The sequence below is a fragment of the Gymnoscopelus braueri genome (assembly GCF_963280865.1).
Source record: "Gymnoscopelus braueri genome assembly, chromosome: 10".
Lineage (NCBI taxonomy): Eukaryota > Metazoa > Chordata > Actinopteri > Myctophiformes > Myctophidae > Gymnoscopelus > Gymnoscopelus braueri.
Window position 1 is genome coordinate 34,465,235 of NC_137611.1, and position 18,131 is coordinate 34,483,365.

At 43.8% G+C, this 18,131-nt stretch overlaps 1 protein-coding gene across 1 annotated transcript in view; it reads left to right on the forward strand.

Annotated features, from left to right (window-relative positions):
- Positions 1 to 17,298, forward strand: part of rnf220a (ring finger protein 220a) — a 146,211-nt gene extending 128,913 nt beyond the window's left edge. The window contains 4 exon segments of the mRNA XM_080438998.1: positions 6,376 to 6,484; positions 9,675 to 9,872; positions 10,426 to 10,500; positions 14,438 to 17,298. Coding sequence (XP_080295124.1) covers positions 6,376 to 6,484; positions 9,675 to 9,872; positions 10,426 to 10,500; positions 14,438 to 14,509 — 454 coding nt within the window. The 3' untranslated portion in view covers positions 14,510 to 17,298.
- The last annotated feature ends 833 nt before the right edge of the window (positions 17,299 to 18,131 follow it).

The following is an 18,131-nucleotide window of genomic DNA, read 5'->3' on the forward strand; positions in this document are numbered from 1 at the left end:
CACTCTTTATGATGGACAAAACCATAACTTAAAAAAAACAAATTTATGGGTTTTTTTAAGTTATGGTTGCTTATATAGGGCTATGCACATGTGTCATGTGACACTGGCCAATCACAGTCCTGAATAGATTGTGATTGGCCAATCACAGCACAGGATAATTGTACAAATTTCCAAACCTCACTTTCAGGGGCGGTTTCACTGCCCAAGATATTTGTACATTTTTCCAAATCTCACTTATAGGGGCGGTTTCACCGCCCAAAAATATATATCCCAAATAATTGTGAATATTATGTTATATAAATGTGAATATTAATATTACAAGCTCCCCATTGTCTGCCTTAAAAATGGTGTTAGGGCCAGAAATCCAATGAGACAGCAGGACATTGGTAATATAAATGTGATGTTCCGTTAAAAGGCTTACTGCTGGCCATCCAGAACAGAACATGCTGTAATCTTAAGTATCCATGTAAAGAGAGCCAACTGGATGCTGGGTGATTGCAGTGGAACCACAATCCTCTGGCTCGCTACAAATGCTTCCCTGCTCCTCCAGCCCCAAATGAAAATGAGATTTGTCTCCTTTCGTTATGTTGATACATTGTGTGTGTGTGTGTGTGTGTGTGTGTGTGTGTGTGTGTTAGCATGGGGCAGCGTTAGTGAAATCTCTCTCTCCTCTCTCTCTTTCTCTCTCTCCCTCGCTCTGATCCCAGATGGGTAATGATCTGGTCGCCTCCAGGGGCGTCCTCGTTCCCCCGCTCATTCCCCGCAAGATAAATGAGCTCACACACACAGGGACACACACACACACACACTGTCTCTCTTTCCCCTACAAGATAAATGGGCCCTCCAATGCCGCCAATGTGATTGCCGCCAAATTTGGTCCTCCAGCCGAAACAATGCGGAGAGATTTCCATGTGGCTCCTGCAAATAATTGAATCTGTCCTCAATTTGGAAGTGATGACGCTACGTTCTACCCCTCCCCCTCCCTCCCTCCTCCTGTCTGTCTGCCCCCCCCCCCTCCTCTCTTTTTATTTCTTACTCTGAGCATTTATTCTTTGCCCTTCTCATGTCTCGCTCTTTCTCGCTCTCTCTCCCCCATGTCCTCCGCTTTCTCATCTTTCTTTCCATTCTGTCTCAATTTCTCTCAGGCACTTAAAAGACACAAGCACGCATATGCGCGTGGACACACACACACACACACACACACACACACACACACACACACACACACCCTACCCCTGAGACCTGTGCACACACATCTGGGGGAGGCAAGGGAAATCAATGGTGACTTAAATGTTTTATCATGGTGTGTCAGTGTAGTTAAGGCCTCAGTTAACAGGCTGCAGGCGTGGACAGGGACAGGCCTCCTTAAACACTAAACACCTCTTTGGCTGAGGAAAAAAGAAAAGAAAAATATATGTGAAATATAGCTCGTCTTCGATATAGTTTAGCTAAGAAAATATATCTAGATTTAAATTGTAAGCTGCTTGTGTGTGTGTGTGTGTGTGTGTGTGTGTGTGTGTGTGTGTGCGCGCGCGCACACATGCGTTTGTGAGGGCGATATAGGTGGACAGTAGATTAAGACACAGGGCTGATTGAGATGGATGGTGGAGGTCTTCAGACGCGCACAGACACACACTAATGAAATGAGAAATGGTCCCACACACATCGCGGACGGAGCGCTAAATGGAGAGGAGGAAGAACTATCTATCCCCCCTTCCTTCCCCTCGGCCCCCGTCTGTCCCTCTCTTTCTCACTCTGTCTCGTTTGCTCTACCCCTGCCATCAGTTACCCCCCCCCCCCCATGTTATGTCACTATCTCTTCTACTGGTCCTTCATTCTTTCTTTCTCTTTCCCTCTTAACCCCTTTACATGGTCCACTCCCCTTTTGCTCTGAAAATGCACGTGGCCCACCCATCTGACCACTTAACACATTCACTGCCAGGGGTTTTCACTGTCGGAGGCTGCAGCCTCTGGCAGCATTTTTAACGATTTTCTTACCTTTTCAAGTAGTCACAGAAAAGGTTGAGAAACCACCGTTCTACACCAAATCTCTGAGCCGAACATTTCTGCCGAATGTTCACCCCAGAATAGAGACCCTATGCTTCATATCGTTGCTGTCGGGCATAAACCTCTCATCTCCATCTTTGAACTTTTTTTTTTTTTTCATAAATGAATGCCCTTCTTGATCGTACTACAGCGTCACACAAAAGCATAAAATCTGCTACTTTTGCTATTTTTGAATTTGAATCCTGAAAAGTAACAGTTTTGGACAGGTTTCCACCCGACAGAGACGATATGGTTCATCTCTTGTCTTTCTTTGTCTCTGCCCACACACACACAGCCACAGAGAAAGGCCATGTGTCGTAGTAATTAAGTGTATCCATGCTCGGTCATATTTCTTTCCAGGTACGTTCATTTTTTTATTACGGCGGGCCTTTGAGCTCAAGGCCACAGTTTCAATACTGTACAGTTACCGGACTCAAGTCCAGCCATGGTAACTGAAACTGTGGCCTTGAGTGGTCCTGTGGTCCCACTGTGCTCACAAACCACACACACGCAAGGAACCAACACATATAACACAGTCCACGCACACACACACACACACACACATACTGTACACACAGTCAGATTATGATGATGGGATTATGAGATGTCACACCACCTTTATACTACACATCCATCCACATAACACTGCATTGTGCACAGATGGATGTGTAACTTGCTTTCTGATTTACTGCCTTTAGTTTATACCCACCGACAAGCTTTTACTGTGCCGTGCCATAGCAGTGTTGTTGCTCCTTCAACACCACCAACCAATACCTTGATTCATACCACCATACAACTCAGCGCCCGCTTTTCAGCTGTACTAGTTGGTTTTGTGTATATATAAATATATTTTCAAAGCAGTACCACTTAAACTTTCTTCAGCCCGTAAACCAAATCCGACATTTATCCTCATCCAGGGAGCGGCACTCCTGAAAACGTATTAGTGTTTCTTGGTCGGGACCGGCGCCCCCCGAAACCAGGCCCTACGACCCGTTTTGTGGCCCAGCTCATGGTTTATGAAATCCAGTTCTAAACTGTTACTCTTCCCTGAGATCCAGGGCGTAGGGAGTTGTAAAATGGCGAGATAGTTTGGATGAAAAGTCACAGCTTGATGTTTTGTTCTTTATACCTAGCATATTTATTTGCAACTGTATCCTCCCAAAACAAGCCGGTGCAGCGTATCTTAAATTCTAGATTACAACCCAGCGACAGCTGTGGGTCTCTTTTCATGGGTTCCACGTGAGCATCGTGCCAGTAGGTTGTAATGAACCCATGTCCCAGGGTGAAGGTAAATTCACTTAAGTCCGGCTCCCAGGCTGAAATAGTGCGAGAAGCCTGTACGCTAGCCCAGAGGATGAAACGCATACAAGATGAAGATAGAGGCAATACTTAAGAATTTTAGCTGTGTTTTTCATTTTAACCACTCAAGCCCTATATACTTTATCGTACAGCAAATAGCCGCATTGCGATGCATTGTGAACTTTTAGACCCGCTGTTTTAGCTATTTTAGAAGAATAAATGAAACAATTTGTTTTTATGTCAAACATTTCTGTGGGGGGGTGGTAATTCTGTGGCCTACTGGCACAAGACATTTGGCACTAATCAGTCCAGCGGTTTGCAAGATTAGTTCTGGACACACTGGATCAGTTCTCGACGGCTAGACCCCTTCAGAGCAAACTTTTAAGATTTGGAAGATTTGCCCAAAATGGGGACGCCTGGGTTAATGGTGATTAACTGTCCAGTTCACTCTCTCCTCTCTACATCCCCGCCTTCCACCCAGCCCTCCCTCTCTCCGATGACCACAGCCACATAAAGACAGATTAGCATGTCTGTTTATAGCGCCCGGGAATTAACTAAGTTGTAAGAATGCGGTTTTCTATAAATCAGCCATGCTAGATGAATATTCATTGCCGGAGCGAGACGGGGCACGAGGCAAGCAGAGTAATGCCAATCTTTATAAGAGTCACCAGGTTTTCTGTAGGTCGGGGAGAGCCCCTGCGGCCTCTGGTGTTTTTGTGGCCGAGTGTGCGACGGAGGGATTTATAGTAGCTTTTAAAAGAGAGAGAGACGGAGAGAGAGACTTGACTTGTTTGAGGGACAACTCCAGTCCAGTTCAGGCCGGTCCAGTCAACTTAAAGTCCTGCTGGCCCTTTATAAGCTAGCAGGCTAATCAAGGCTAAATGGCTTTTTACAAGCTATGCGCTAATAAGAGGAGAGGGTAAAGCAGTTTATGACCATGGAATGGCGAGTCAGGCTAGGAGACAGACCAGGACTTTATAGACAACCAAATGCTAGTGGGGTTACAGGGAGGGGGGTCCCTGGTATACTTGTGGTACACCATTATACACTATAACATCCTCAGTGTTCATTTAACTCTGAGAGTATTAAAATGGGTGTATGCCTGGGTATTATATTGAATTTGATGTATTTTAATGGACAGCATGACAAGTATTTAGTATAGCATGCAAGGGTAAATAATGTGTTGTCTCCTGCAGTTTTGGGCTCAAGAAGTAAAGCACATGCGTCCAAGCTCCTTATATGCACACGCACACACACAGCCAATAATCATTCCCGAGATCCCGGCCCTCAAACTCAGAGTTTGCAGACACACACACACACTCTGCTTGTCCTTACCCTCCGGATCAATACCATAGATCAGCTAGCTATGTCGCTGGAAAATGACCACATCACCATAAACACACACGCACACACTACTATTACGTTGTTACCAGGGAGCGAGCGGACGGCCATAATAAACATCAGCTGCCTCATCTCGCCGCTCCACCGTCATCGCAATCGTTGTGGTCTGCGCATTGGCCATATTGATTTAGTTATGGCCACTTCATATGCTGTCGGACAGTGTTAAACACACATTTATGCTAGCGCACCGCACATTAATCAGAAGCTGCTTAAGAAAGGAGGGAGGGATGGAAAGACTCAGGAAGGATAGAGGAAGAGCGGAATTAAGAGGAATGAACGAAAGAGAAAAGTGAAGCAGAGTAGTAGTGATAAGTGCGAAAGGTGCAGGCGTGGGGGAAACGAGGCATGGAGATAATGGGGAGAAAGAGATGAAGAGAACATAAGGAAGGGGGTATGGATGGACAGATGAAGAGGTAAAGAAAGATGAAGAGTACAGCGGGAGGGACCGCAGTGATGTATGGAGGAGGGCGAGGATGGGGTGAAGCTGTAAATCCGATGTGAGATGGGGCCTTTGAGGATACAGGCCCGCGCCGGCTAGAGAAATGTCATCCGGTGTAACAAACACAGAGAGCCTGCTAAAATGATCCCATATATTGAAGTACAGAGAGCTTGACGGTGAAACAAGGTAGAGGTGTGGAATAGAATACTGTACTGCACATTAGGTCATTTCTTATGATGGTGATGGTCATGCTCGTTGGGCGATCACGCTCTTATGTGCAAGGATGGAAGAACATTTGGGAATCAAACGCCTACACATAACAAAGAATCAACCAAGTGCGTTTACATTCCAGGCACTTACGACCATGCCCTTATCTAATTTAGATCGATGTTCAGTGATTGTGGCAGTGGATTGAGGTTAAAGTCCAAGATCTCCAACACTCTTTTGTACTGTTGGAAACGATAAGGGGTTATGATAGTCAGAGTATTTTTACCATGTCAGTACATAATGAATCGGTAACGGCTGCTTTTTTTAATAGATAATTATGTACCTTTTTTTATACTCTACACCAAATCTCTTAACTGAAAATAGCTAATCTACAAGCTCACAACGTGTCGTGAGCTTGTAGATCCGCTTTTTTGGCTAAATGTTTGCCTGATATGTGCTGTACGCCAGGGTTTAAAGTGCTTGGGAAAAAATGAAAAATAGGGCAAACTACTGTATTACACATGGCTACCTATGAAAGGCATGTGCACAGCAGTGGTATCAAAGATTACCTTTTAGGGTACAGAGTTAACTGAATTCATTATGGATATCAGAAGCTTTAAGAGTTCGGTTGATTTCAGCCTGTCTGGCTTTCTGTTCTCCAAAATATCGTAATCGGGATTGGCCTTGAAAAATCCATATCGGACGACCTCCGCTAAGGGGTTTTACCATTTCCTCTGATATTCTGAATCCCATCCCTGATATCGCAGCTCTAAGAATTCCTCTCATGGACCCGGGGAGTCGTATATCTTTAGATCTCTCCATCTTGTGGAATCCATACCTTGTAAAGGACTGCCGTGTGGAATTTTACAGCCCTGCTCAACTCCCACACACTGTCTCCTTACCCATCAATATGTCTTGTAACGTCAAAACTAACCTTTCCCTCTCTCTCCCTCCCTCTCTCTCTCTCTCTCTCTCTCTGACAGAGTAACAGAGGACTCAACGGCCACCACTCTGGAGGCACTGAAGGCTCGGATCAGAGAGCTGGAGAAGCAGATCCTGAGAGGGGACCGGTACAAGTGTCTCATCTGCATGGTGAGAATTAGACGAGACAACAACATTGTGTCGGTCTGAATGTGTGTCTGTCTGCCTGCTCACTGGGCACTTGTCAGACCCATTGGAAAACCTGATTGGGTCTTAAGCAGTATTTTACTTCCAGTAAACCTCTGGCATTCCATGAATTCCTTTGACCATTTCAAATGAATGTACTTGAAGATCGCTTATTGTGTTTATATTACATGGACCAAATGGCCACAAGCGACATTCAAAGTTATGCCTGGAGCAGACCATTGACCATGTATCTACAACAGACATTTTGCTCTTAATTGCTTCTCACCTCTAAATCATGTGAATATGGTCAAATGTCTCCTTGTTCCCTTCTTAAAGCCGGAAATCACCTTCAGGTTGAATTCACCTATAAGGCAATCATGTACTCTAAACAACAAGAGCTGGTCATTGTCACAAGAATGAATTGATCTGTAATAAAGGCCAAGTGCTCTTGTTTTTTTTACTTCTCATAATATGTGAAGAAAAACATTATGTGCATGTCAGCCCGTGACTAAAGCTCTATTATGCCCTTAGTTAATGTGTGTGTGTGTGCATCAGACAAAGCCTTATCAGTATGTCAGTGGTGGCAGTGATGGTGTCATTGTGTGCTTGTTGCATGGCATTCCCTGTCACCTTGTCTTGTTGTCTGTCAGGGATGAAGGCACCGTGTTGTATCATTGAGTTGTTCCACAAACTGAATAAAACAAAACCTGCTACAGCAGATGCACTACAATATTCTAGGACAATAACAGTACCGGTAGTTATCGTAATAGCTTTAATTCTACTTAATGCATTTCCATTATCATTTAATTTCCCTACCTAGCACTATTGAAAATATAATGATAAAGTCTTAGCATGTGAAGTGGTGACCTCTTGCACTGACGGTGTCATGGCTGGAGCTCTCGGCTTGTATTGACAATTGATTGGCTCCGCTGATCAATAAACAGAATGGTCATATGGTCATTATTGATGACATCACGCTTGAGCGATGGGTGTGCATCAATATTTCAGATTCATCGGGTGCTTAAGATGTGGTCATCTTACCTCCCACCCCCAATGGATCAAAAACATTGTCCCCTCATTTAGTTTGTAACACACAACCATGTTCTCATCCATAGAGCTGGAAGATAGCGCAGTGTCTGCAGCTTGCGAGTGTGGGTGGGTGTGTGTGTGTGTGTGTGTGTGTGTGTGTGTCTGTCTTTCGGTGTGTGTGTGTGAGGAACGGGTAATTACCGACGCCTGCGCTTCCTAAAGGTTGTTGGGAGCCCGAGGTGACACGGAGGGCAAGGCACGCCGATCGATCACTCACTGCCCCATGGACACCCTGCTCTGCTGTGCTCATCTGTCACTGTCCCTCATCTCTCTCTCACACACACACACACACACACACACACACACACACACACACACACACACACACACACACACACACACACTATAGCTCATGCACGCGAATACACATAACTGCGCAAGCATATACACTGCCCACACATTCTCATGCACACGTACGCACACACACACACACATATACACAAGAACACACATTAACACACTGCTACCAGATTCCATCTGTCTCTGTCTGTCATTCCCTTGTCACCGCTCATCTCTGGCTGGTACCGTCCTCTGACAGCACTGCAATGGGTGGGGTCATTCTAGTTAACCAGGGGGGTGGGGGGGGGTGTTCGTTACGTGCACTTGTGCAGTACAGACAGATAGGGAGTTTGTTGGCTGTAAAAAGTAGTTGAAATCAATCTGTATATTTAGTCAGGGGGTCTTATGCAAACCATGCGAAATGGAAAGCATTTGTGAACAGACAGGACGGCCGGTAACTGTTGATAACCTGCTTAAAACCAGGTGTGGCTTAACCTCAGTGGATGAGGCTGTTACTGTATGGTTATTTAAACCAGCTGTGGATCAATGCAGTGTTTCTCAAACGTTTAATTTCAAGGACCCTGATAAGTCAAGAGTTTACAAATGGAACCAAATGGACCCGTGAAGGTTCATTTGTACACTCTCAGAGTTGCAGACCTCTAGTCTAAGGGTCCATTTGGAACCCCCTCAAGGAAAACCTGAGGGTCCCTGGACCCCACTTTGAGAACCATTGGGGTTAGTGTGTGAGTAATTTAAGTAATTATATCCAGGATATAATTGTTGTAGATAAAAGAGCTGCTGAAAGGAGAGGAAATCATTATGAGTGTTGGTGTGCATTTTTCTTAAGCATCACTCAAGTATCCAAGAAGGCCGGCTATAGTTTTAATTTCCATTAGTGGTAGAAGATTGTTGGGCTGCCTTTGCTGAATTAGTTCATGTTGTCCTGAGACAAACTCCCACTTGTACTTCAGTCTTATCAGTGGACCTCTACCTCCACCTACTGGCCACTCAAGGAAGTGAAAACTCACTTGTTTAAGTTGTCTACTCCACTGTATTGTAGTCATACATGTGTACTACAATGTGGGCTATGAATTAAACAACTCTATTGTTAATATTAGTGCTTGGTAATCACACCTTGAAATGTAATTAAATTACGTTTCCTCATGTGCCTTGTGTGTTTATCAATGAGTGAATGAAGAGTGTTTTCATCTCATTCATTCCATGCGTTTCCTCAAGCTGTAGTGACATCAAGGAAGTCACAACAGTTTGAAAAGGAGACAAACTACTGCACGAAAACAGTTTAATCATGCTCAGAAGGGCCACAGTTGGTGAACAATAGCAGGGTCTTGAAGGCGTGTTAACTAAACAGTTGGATATGCAGTTTAGATCAGTAGTTCTGACTTCACCCGTAGCATTCAAGCTATAAAAGACCAAAAAAAGAAAACAGTAGGTCAGTAAAGTAAAGTTGTCAATCATCTTTTTTCCATGTGTGTGTGTGTGCGTCAACGGAATCGTTGTGTCAGTGTAGGTCATGCTTTGAGTGCATGTTGGGTCGTCCATTCGTGTTTGTGCGCCAGGAATTCACACGTCTGTGTTTGCTAGCCATGCGTGCACACACTCACACGTATGTGTGTGTGTGTTTGTGTGCACGCATATTTCTGGACATGTGTATTTCGGAACATAATTACAGCTTGTGTGTGTGTTCACATGCGCCAGGAAAAGCCCGCCTCTGTGATTAGCTGCCACCTTTCGCCCCCCCCCTCCTTCTCCCCTACTCTCCCTCCCCCCTCCTCCCCCCCTTCCGCAGAGGAAGCCTGCCACCCTATCAGGCGCTGAGAGCAAGAGCCTTCTTGGGGCATGGCCCGGGGCCCGGCCATCGGCCAATGGGGTTGGAGAGAGGCAGCCTAAGTCCCTCCCCCTCGGTCTGTACTGTCTGTATAGGGGCGTTGTGATTGGCGGCTACAGCAGCGGCATAAAGAGGCTCCTCCCACAACCCCTACGGCGGGTAAGGCACTCCCTCCATCCCTCGCTCCACCCTCATGGGACCGCAGCTCTCTCTCTCTCTCTATGTGACCAGAAGAGAGACCATGTGACCATGTGATGTAGCTGCACATGTTCACCTCCCTCCCTCATCCCCCCCGCCCCCCATCTATACTTCCTTCCTTCCTTCCTTCCTTCCGCCTGCCTCCTTCCCTCCTCCTCCTCCTCCTCGATGTGCCTGGCCTGCCCCATTGCCTTGCCTGTTGTGTCATCTCGTTGTGTCTGTGCGTGTGTACGTAATACGTATATCCAACAGGTTGCCGGTTTGATATCCCCCCTCTCGCTGCCTTGCTCAGTGGTACTGTGGCTGCTGGCCGTCGTGTCGTTCTTGTCGTTGGTGCTTTGGTGACGTTGTTGTGAAGTCAGGAAGTTGACCGTTTTGATGTGTAATGATTGTGTGTGTCCAGCCTTGTGTCCACTGAACCTGATGTGGTAAATTTTCTTTGTGCTTTTCTGTTCCTCCCTCTACCTCCACCTCCACCCCTACCTCTCTCTCTCTCTCTTTCTCTCTCTCTCAGGACTCTTACACAATGCCTCTCACCTCCATCCAGTGTTGGCACGTCCATTGTGAAGAATGCTGGCTCAGGACTCTGGTACGAAACACGCACACAAATATAAATATATGTATCCTCTTCCATCGGTCTCACACACCGCATTACCATTTCATCTTTGAGGGGTGTAGCTGAGTGGGTAGAGAGAGGCCGTCTAGGAATCAGAGGGTTGCTGGTTAGAATCCCAGTCAAAGTGTCCCTGAGCAAGACACTTGACGAGGCTTTATTTATATACTTTGTCGTGTGCCGGTTTTGCGCTCCAAACGTAGCCTGAAATGCGCTGCAATGCGTGGTGAACTTTTAGATTGGCTACTTTCGGCACGTGACATCAGTGCACAAGTATAACTATAAATAATAAGTGGTTCCATTTATAATAAGTATAACTCTGTCTTTAACCTCTTAACGGTGCACCCATCTGAGCAGCCATCTGCTGGGTGAATGTAGAAAAGTGGTTTCCCCTCCACCCGGGGACCAGTAAATACTTTCCCTTTCCCCTTCCATTTAATGTTAACTGTTGTAGTGCTGTTTTGGTACTGTACTTCTTTCCCACTTCTGGCAATTTTTCTTGTTGACCACAGTGTAAACACCCTGCAGTACAGTAGCCTATTAAGCTAACTAGCTACTTGGCATCGTCTAGTAGTTCATCAAAAGAATAATATGGAAAATAATGCTGTTAATATTCCCCAACTGTGCATTTAAATATTGTATTCCCCAACAGTGCATTTAAATGTTGTAGCCAGTAGCCACACACACAGCGCAGTTCAATAATGAATTAGTCTAATTTCATTCTGGTTTGCACTCTGGGAGGAAACTGATAAACACAGATTAAAAAGCCAAAAATAAGACGAGAGAAATGCTGTACCACTAAACCTACTCAAGCAGTCACTTTTATTATCAACGTAGTGTTAAGAGTTTAGCTCAGTTTAACCACTTTCAACCTAATTGTGAGGTGGTTTTATCAGCTATTGTGGCTATTCGTCATACAACAAAATACTGCTACTGTGTGATGTTTACAATGTAGTCCATGAGAAATTTGCCAGAATGGTTAAATATTTGACCCTGGGAGATATTTAACCATACACCTCTACAACACCTGCTACACACCTCACTGTCGGTGCCCACAAGCATAGTAGTTATTAAAAACACTCATCTCATACCGTTTGTCTGGAGCTAATTCAATACATAGGAACTTTGATGAACTATTCCTCATAGAACCTGTTCTCTCGGGCACGCACACGCGCACAACACACACAAACACACACACACAGTGTCAGCAGTGTTACTGGTTATTAGTCTAATATCGTCGCTGTCTGGTTGAAACCAGACAGAAATGTCATTTTCAGGATTATTCAAAAGTAGCAGATTTTCAAGCTCAAAACGCGTCGCTTCGCGCCGCGTTTCGAGCTTGTAGATCTGCTACTTTTGATGCTTTTATGTGACTCTGTAGTACGATCAAGTAGTAGGGCATTAATTTACTAAAAGATTTGCAGAGGAAAGGGTTGGTGTTTTAGTTCTTGGTAGGGAAAGGCAGTCGTCTCCTCCTCCCCTCTCATTTCTCATTCTATTCTTTTTTTTCCCTCCATTTTGTTTCTCTACACTCCTTTCTTTATCTGGTCTCTCCATACATACTCTACGTGTCTCTACCTGTGTAGAGATTGCCTTTTTTCTCCCCTTTTCTGCAGAATTCACATAATGGAGCGCAGCATAATGTGTATGCTCGCGCACAATACATGCACAATATGAAGAGAAAGATAAATTAGTTGGAGATGGTTGAAGATGAATGGAACATTTGTTTACCCACTCACTAGCATATCGTCTCTGTCGGGTATAAACTAGTAAAAGTAGCTTTTGATAGTACTTTTGATAGTTTTGTGTGACGCTGTAGTATGATCAACTTGAGTAGGGTATTAATTTACGAAAAATCACAAAAGGTTAAAATATGGACATTGTGTGTGTGTGTGTGTGTGTGTGTGTGTGTGTGTGCGCGATATGCAGGGGGCATTAAAGCCATAGCTTGGAGGCGTCTATAAAACAGGCAGGGCTCGGCTGATCAAAGTAAATGCCTGTGAATCTAGTTAACGTCAGCCCTGCTCCTTACTGCTTTAATAGGCCCAGGCAGCTGGCACACACACAATGCACAACACCATACACATAACATTGCACACGCACCTAGCAAGGACAGTGCTTACACCCACACACACAAACTAATCTATGCAGTTCAAACTACAAGTAAGCTGACCTGTGCATGTGAGCGTGGAACCCTTTTCTCTTTGTGCGCTACAGCGCAAACCATGCACACACATTCTACCTCAGTTCCCAAACAATGGTTTAGGGTGGTTCAGTAAATTCTTTGTTTTTTAAGTTTCCTACAATTTTGTTTTAAATTATTTCAAAAAATATATATATATTTGGACATAAAAATGTTACATTTTTCAATAGAATTTAAGAAATGGAAAAATGGAAAAAATAAATATACACAATCTACACATAGTGAAAGTGAAAATAGCCAATCTACAAGCTTACAACCGTGACGCGTTGTGAGCTTGTTGATTGGCTATTTTCACTATTTTTTAAATAGGGCTTCATAATTTTGGGTCTCGAACTGAAGTTTGATCTCCCTCCCTCTGTTCCTCCTCTGCTGTCCTCTGCTCCTCCGATACAAGGAGGTATTTTTCAGAGTTGTAACCTTATAGATCTGCTATATTCACCACTTCTTAAAAAAAGGAAAATATGCATATATAGTTTTTTAATGAAATGGTTTTAAAAAAATGGAATTACATTTTTTTATGTTTGGAAAATCGTTTGAAATAATAATTAAAGAAAATAATGGGATATTTACTCACAACCCATATAAATGGGTCCGTGACCCAACAATGGGTCCCGACTCACTGTTTGGCTTACAGCAAAAAAAATATGTATAGCCTTCTTTTTGGGGATCAAAAGGGCTCGACCCAATTGACGTGGCAAACGCTCACATGCACACACACATGTACTGCCCAGCAGTCTTCCTGGCACGCTGGCAGGAACTCAAGTTATGGGATTTAGTCATTCTTTCGCATCAGTGTCAGGAGTGTGTGTGTTTGTGTTCATTTCGGGGAAGTAGAGCCTGAGACAGGCACATGAATGCACCCCCCCCCACCCCCATGTTTACACACACATAGTTACACTCCTTCCACATACATGACAGTGGACTGACATAAGTGTCCACATACCACAGAGAGGTCCCTACATGGACAGACCAGGGTCAGTCAATAAACATGTCACACAACTATCTAAATGCATTGATTTGCCCTGTAAAGACAGTGACCACTTAACAGTAGGCTTGTCACCAAATGGATGCAGCGATCTTTAGAAATGCTTCACCTAGTATTTGTATATGGTAAAAACCACTTTACAAGAACGATGTTGGTGTAACTAAGAGATCCTTTTTATACATTTACAGATTATGCATAGATTATCAAGTAGGCTACAATACAACTGTCATCTCCTGGTTTTACACGGACAAGACTTACCGTTTGGACCATGAAGTGCTGACCTCTTTGAAGATAACAATACAGAGAGCCGGCATTAGTTTTTAGTGGAAAATTATTATTATTTGAAAGGAATATTGATTCATAAATTGCAGCTTGAACTGCGAATCGAGCCAGAGGTTGAATTTGCATAGACCACCTATACGCTTTGCATTATCTAACTGCAGCTCATCACACTTCATCTGTCCATTCCATATTATCGCCTGCAGCTTTCCCCCAGACATTACATTATCAAAATGAAGAGAGCTAGCATGCAACATGGGATTCCATTTACCACTAATGCTGTGGATAGGATAGGTTCAATTACTTTTAGAATATTCAGGCTGTAGGCCTATCCTGTGTTCAAATAAGGATTTGTATGCTGAAAACAAACTAATACCTGATGTCGCGCACTGGCGCGCAACCAAGTATAAAACTTCTCTAATTGTCCTCCTGCTTCCTCCATGCAGGGAAACAAGAAGCTGTGCCCACAGTGTAACACCATCACCTCGCCTGGAGACCTGCGACGCGTCTACCTGTGAAGAACACGCCCTCCCTTTCTCCATCTCTACCGGTCCTCCCCCGTCCCCATGTACCCCCACGCTTCATCGCAGAGTCCACCCATTTCCTACCCTAATTCCCGGCAATGTCATTCTTCGTTTTCTCCCTCCCGTATGGCTTGCCTCTGAACTGAAGAGCATACAGACAAGACTCTTTAACAAGAGCTCCACTGGCTCTTTCTGAGGGTTGAAACTGGCTGGTTGAATGGCTGATTTTGGCTGACTGAATATCATGGATGACTCACTGACTGATCAGTTCCCTGGCCAACCCCCTCCCACAAAAAAAAAGAGTCATTGGGGGGATGAACTTTTCCTAAAAATTGCAGTCCAATTAGTCGGCTTATGTTGATTCAGCCTATCAAAGAATTGTTACCGCTTCTGTCGGTAGTTGGTAGAGTTCGCCTCAAAAAGACAATATATAGGGCTCTGGTGGTTGGTAGATGCCAGCCGTACATGATGCCTAGAGACACTTTGTTGCAATGAGGTTGAAGGAGCTCTTAATAATGAGATGAACAATGAAAAAAGTGCCAGCCAGCCCACCTAGCAGGCCAGCCCTGCCCTCCTCCACTGTGACCTCCCAGATGTCAGCCTCACGTCGGCTCGTGCCACTTGGGTGTGAAACCTCTTGGTAGCTTCAACCAGCAGGAGCTGGTTCCCTGAGAGAACTCATGGCAGCAGAAACCCAGGACTTCTTCCCACTTTGAGGTTTCGGTGGTGCTGGGCAGTCGGCTCTGTCCCAATGACTTGAAAGTAGGTTTTTTGTTTTTTGGGGGGGCGGAGATTAAGTCCTCTGTGGTTCAGGGCAGCCCAGCTAAACTTTAAGCTGCCGTTTGGATGCCGGCCTGTGGGCCTGGTTGAGAGAAAAGGACCCATCTACGGTAGTCTAAAACTGAGCTTTCAACCAAACCTGACGACGACCTCAACAACCACGTTAAAGGAGTTTAATACTCCTTCCTCCTCCTTCTCCTCCTCAATTGAAAACTTCCTTCCTTTCTTCTTTTTGTGGTGTTCTAGTGAAGTCAACCAAATTTTTCTCCCAAGATGCAGTGCAAGCACATGTAATATAGTCTATGTATGTTTACAGTGTTGGGTGTAAATGACATAGAGCTCACATAACGCGTGACACAAATACACACACACACACACACACACACATATTACACACCATACACACAGACATAAACACAGTCAAAAGTATATAATATCAAAGTCCTGTTTTTAGGTTGAGTTTCGGGAAAGCTGAAGGGAACGATTGTTTGAAAAAAAAATGGCTGGAAAAAAAATAAGCCTTATGTATTTTTTAAAAACAAGATGTTGATGTTTCGAGGTTGAAGTTGTATTTCACTGTACAGGATAAGAAAAAAAAACGTAAGAAATAATAATAAAAACTACTCGAAAGTAGACGTTAAAGGTTTAGGTGGTGTACATTTTCATTTATTTTCCATCAAGGAACTACAGCGTGCCCTGAAAAGCTGTAGATTTGAGAATAAAGCAAGGAGGTATTTTTAGTTTTTAATTTTGTAATTTCCTTGGGAATTATGGAAATTCTTATTGCCCTTGGTTTAAACAAGCACTGAGCAATTGGTGTTGAATGACCATTTAATCATGACGCTGTCCGACTGCGTTGCCATTTTTTCTTTTACTCAGGAGCAATGCTAACCTCCTACGTTCTCATCCGTTTGGAATAACAACAAGCTTGGACAGAAAATACTTCTTATTTTCAGTTTGACCCCCCCCCCCCTCTTGCCCCCTCCCACCACACACACACTCACCTACCTGTCTCAAAAGAATACCTTTTCAAAATGATCCTGCTACGCTGCAAAAAGCGTCGTCTCGCCCCCCTCTGCCCCCCCCTCGGTCACATGATGTTGTCCTCTGCCCTCTACAGCAGCAGCAACCAAGGTGGTGGTGTGGCTTTGTGTTTGTAAAACTATGTATTCTGTGATGTCTGTATTGTTGTAAGAAATGATTAAGAAGAAAAAAAATCAATAAAATAAAGTTTCTCAAACACCACGACTGGTCCTGTTCACAAGGGTCCAAATAGAAACTTTTCCAGAAAAATGTTCCTGCATTCACTGACGAGAAGAAAAGACAGATGGCCTTAATGCAAAAAGATCTGGATATTTATTTTGCTTTGTTTACTCTGTCATCTTGGTGCAAGTAGTGGTTTCCTTTTGTCATCTTTAAGTCTGCTAATCGCTCAACTTTGTTATAAAAGAGAAGGGAGATGAGATTCTAGGAAGCGGTTCTCAAACTGCCAGCCAAAACCTAAGTATACAAATTATTGAACTTTTTCGGGAGGAATCGTTTCGATTGGTTTAGATTTGTCGTTTAGATTCGTTATTCTTCAGCCGACGGTGTCGCAAGCAGAGAATGGCAGATCTACAATCTCTCAACATGTCGCAGAGCTTGTAGATCTATTTTAAGCATACGACTCTTCATACGATAAAGTAAAAAACCCTCTGCTTTTAGTTTAATCATTTAGGAACATGTAAAGATAGGCCAAACAGGATGCAATAATACCCTGTGTTAATGTTCTGTCATGGATAGCAAAAGAAAAACAAAATCTCTTTCTGGGACTTCTCTCGTGTACACCCTCACATTGTGATTCCTCCCTGCAGTAACAAATATTTGAACCTGCCCCAAAGATGACAAATTGCACAAGTTGATTGTGTCCAAACTAATTTGTGTCTTGTATATTCTTGGAAATGGTACATGTCCTTCCCGTTTGTAAACTACATTTGACATTAATTAAATGATTGTAAATCTGATGCCCCCCTTGTCTCTGTTGCTTTAATTCCACTTCTAGTTTTTCAATCATCTGGAGATTCTTCTTCCTTCTGGTTTACGTTCTGGGTTAAGTAAATGTTTTAGTTTTTTTTACTTTGATAGTCTTGTACATCTTGGACTTTGTTTTGTGGGATGAGCATTCAAAGAGACTTGCTTTTCTTTATTCATGGTTCATTTGAAACATTACTAGGGTATGAGGGCTGGATGGATTACCATTAGCCTACTCTAGCACTGAATCACTAATCAAATCAAACCTGTTTATTGGTTTTGATAGGTGCATTGTTCTCAGATAAAAATAAATACTGTACAACAGATAGCAGGAAAAAAAGTCTAAACCCAGACCCAGTGAGCAGTGTGAACTGTATTGTTAGGGTATTTGTTACTGTACGTTTGCACATATGTCCAACAAAATTGCACATATGGACGCATAGTATGCAGACATGAGACAAGTCATGTATCATCTGTTGCACAGACATGTTAGAAATATGGGTTATGTTACAGGTTCGATATTACAGATATTGTACATACTGTAGACATTGCATTTGGTGGTGCATGAGTGCAAATACAAAGTACAGGGAATGCTGTCCTCTGTTGAGCCACGTTGAGTTTTTTGGGGGCATTAAGCATTTTTATGTCCAAAGGCTTCCCACCATGAACACCCCATGAAGCCTTGAATTCATGGGGTCTTTTTAGTTTTTGTCGCATTCCTAAGCCAATAATTTGATGACCGGCGGAGTCGCTCTCAAAGCAAGACTCTTAAGCGTCTCCATTGAGTTTCCTATTGACCGATGACCCGGTCATCAAATTATTGGCT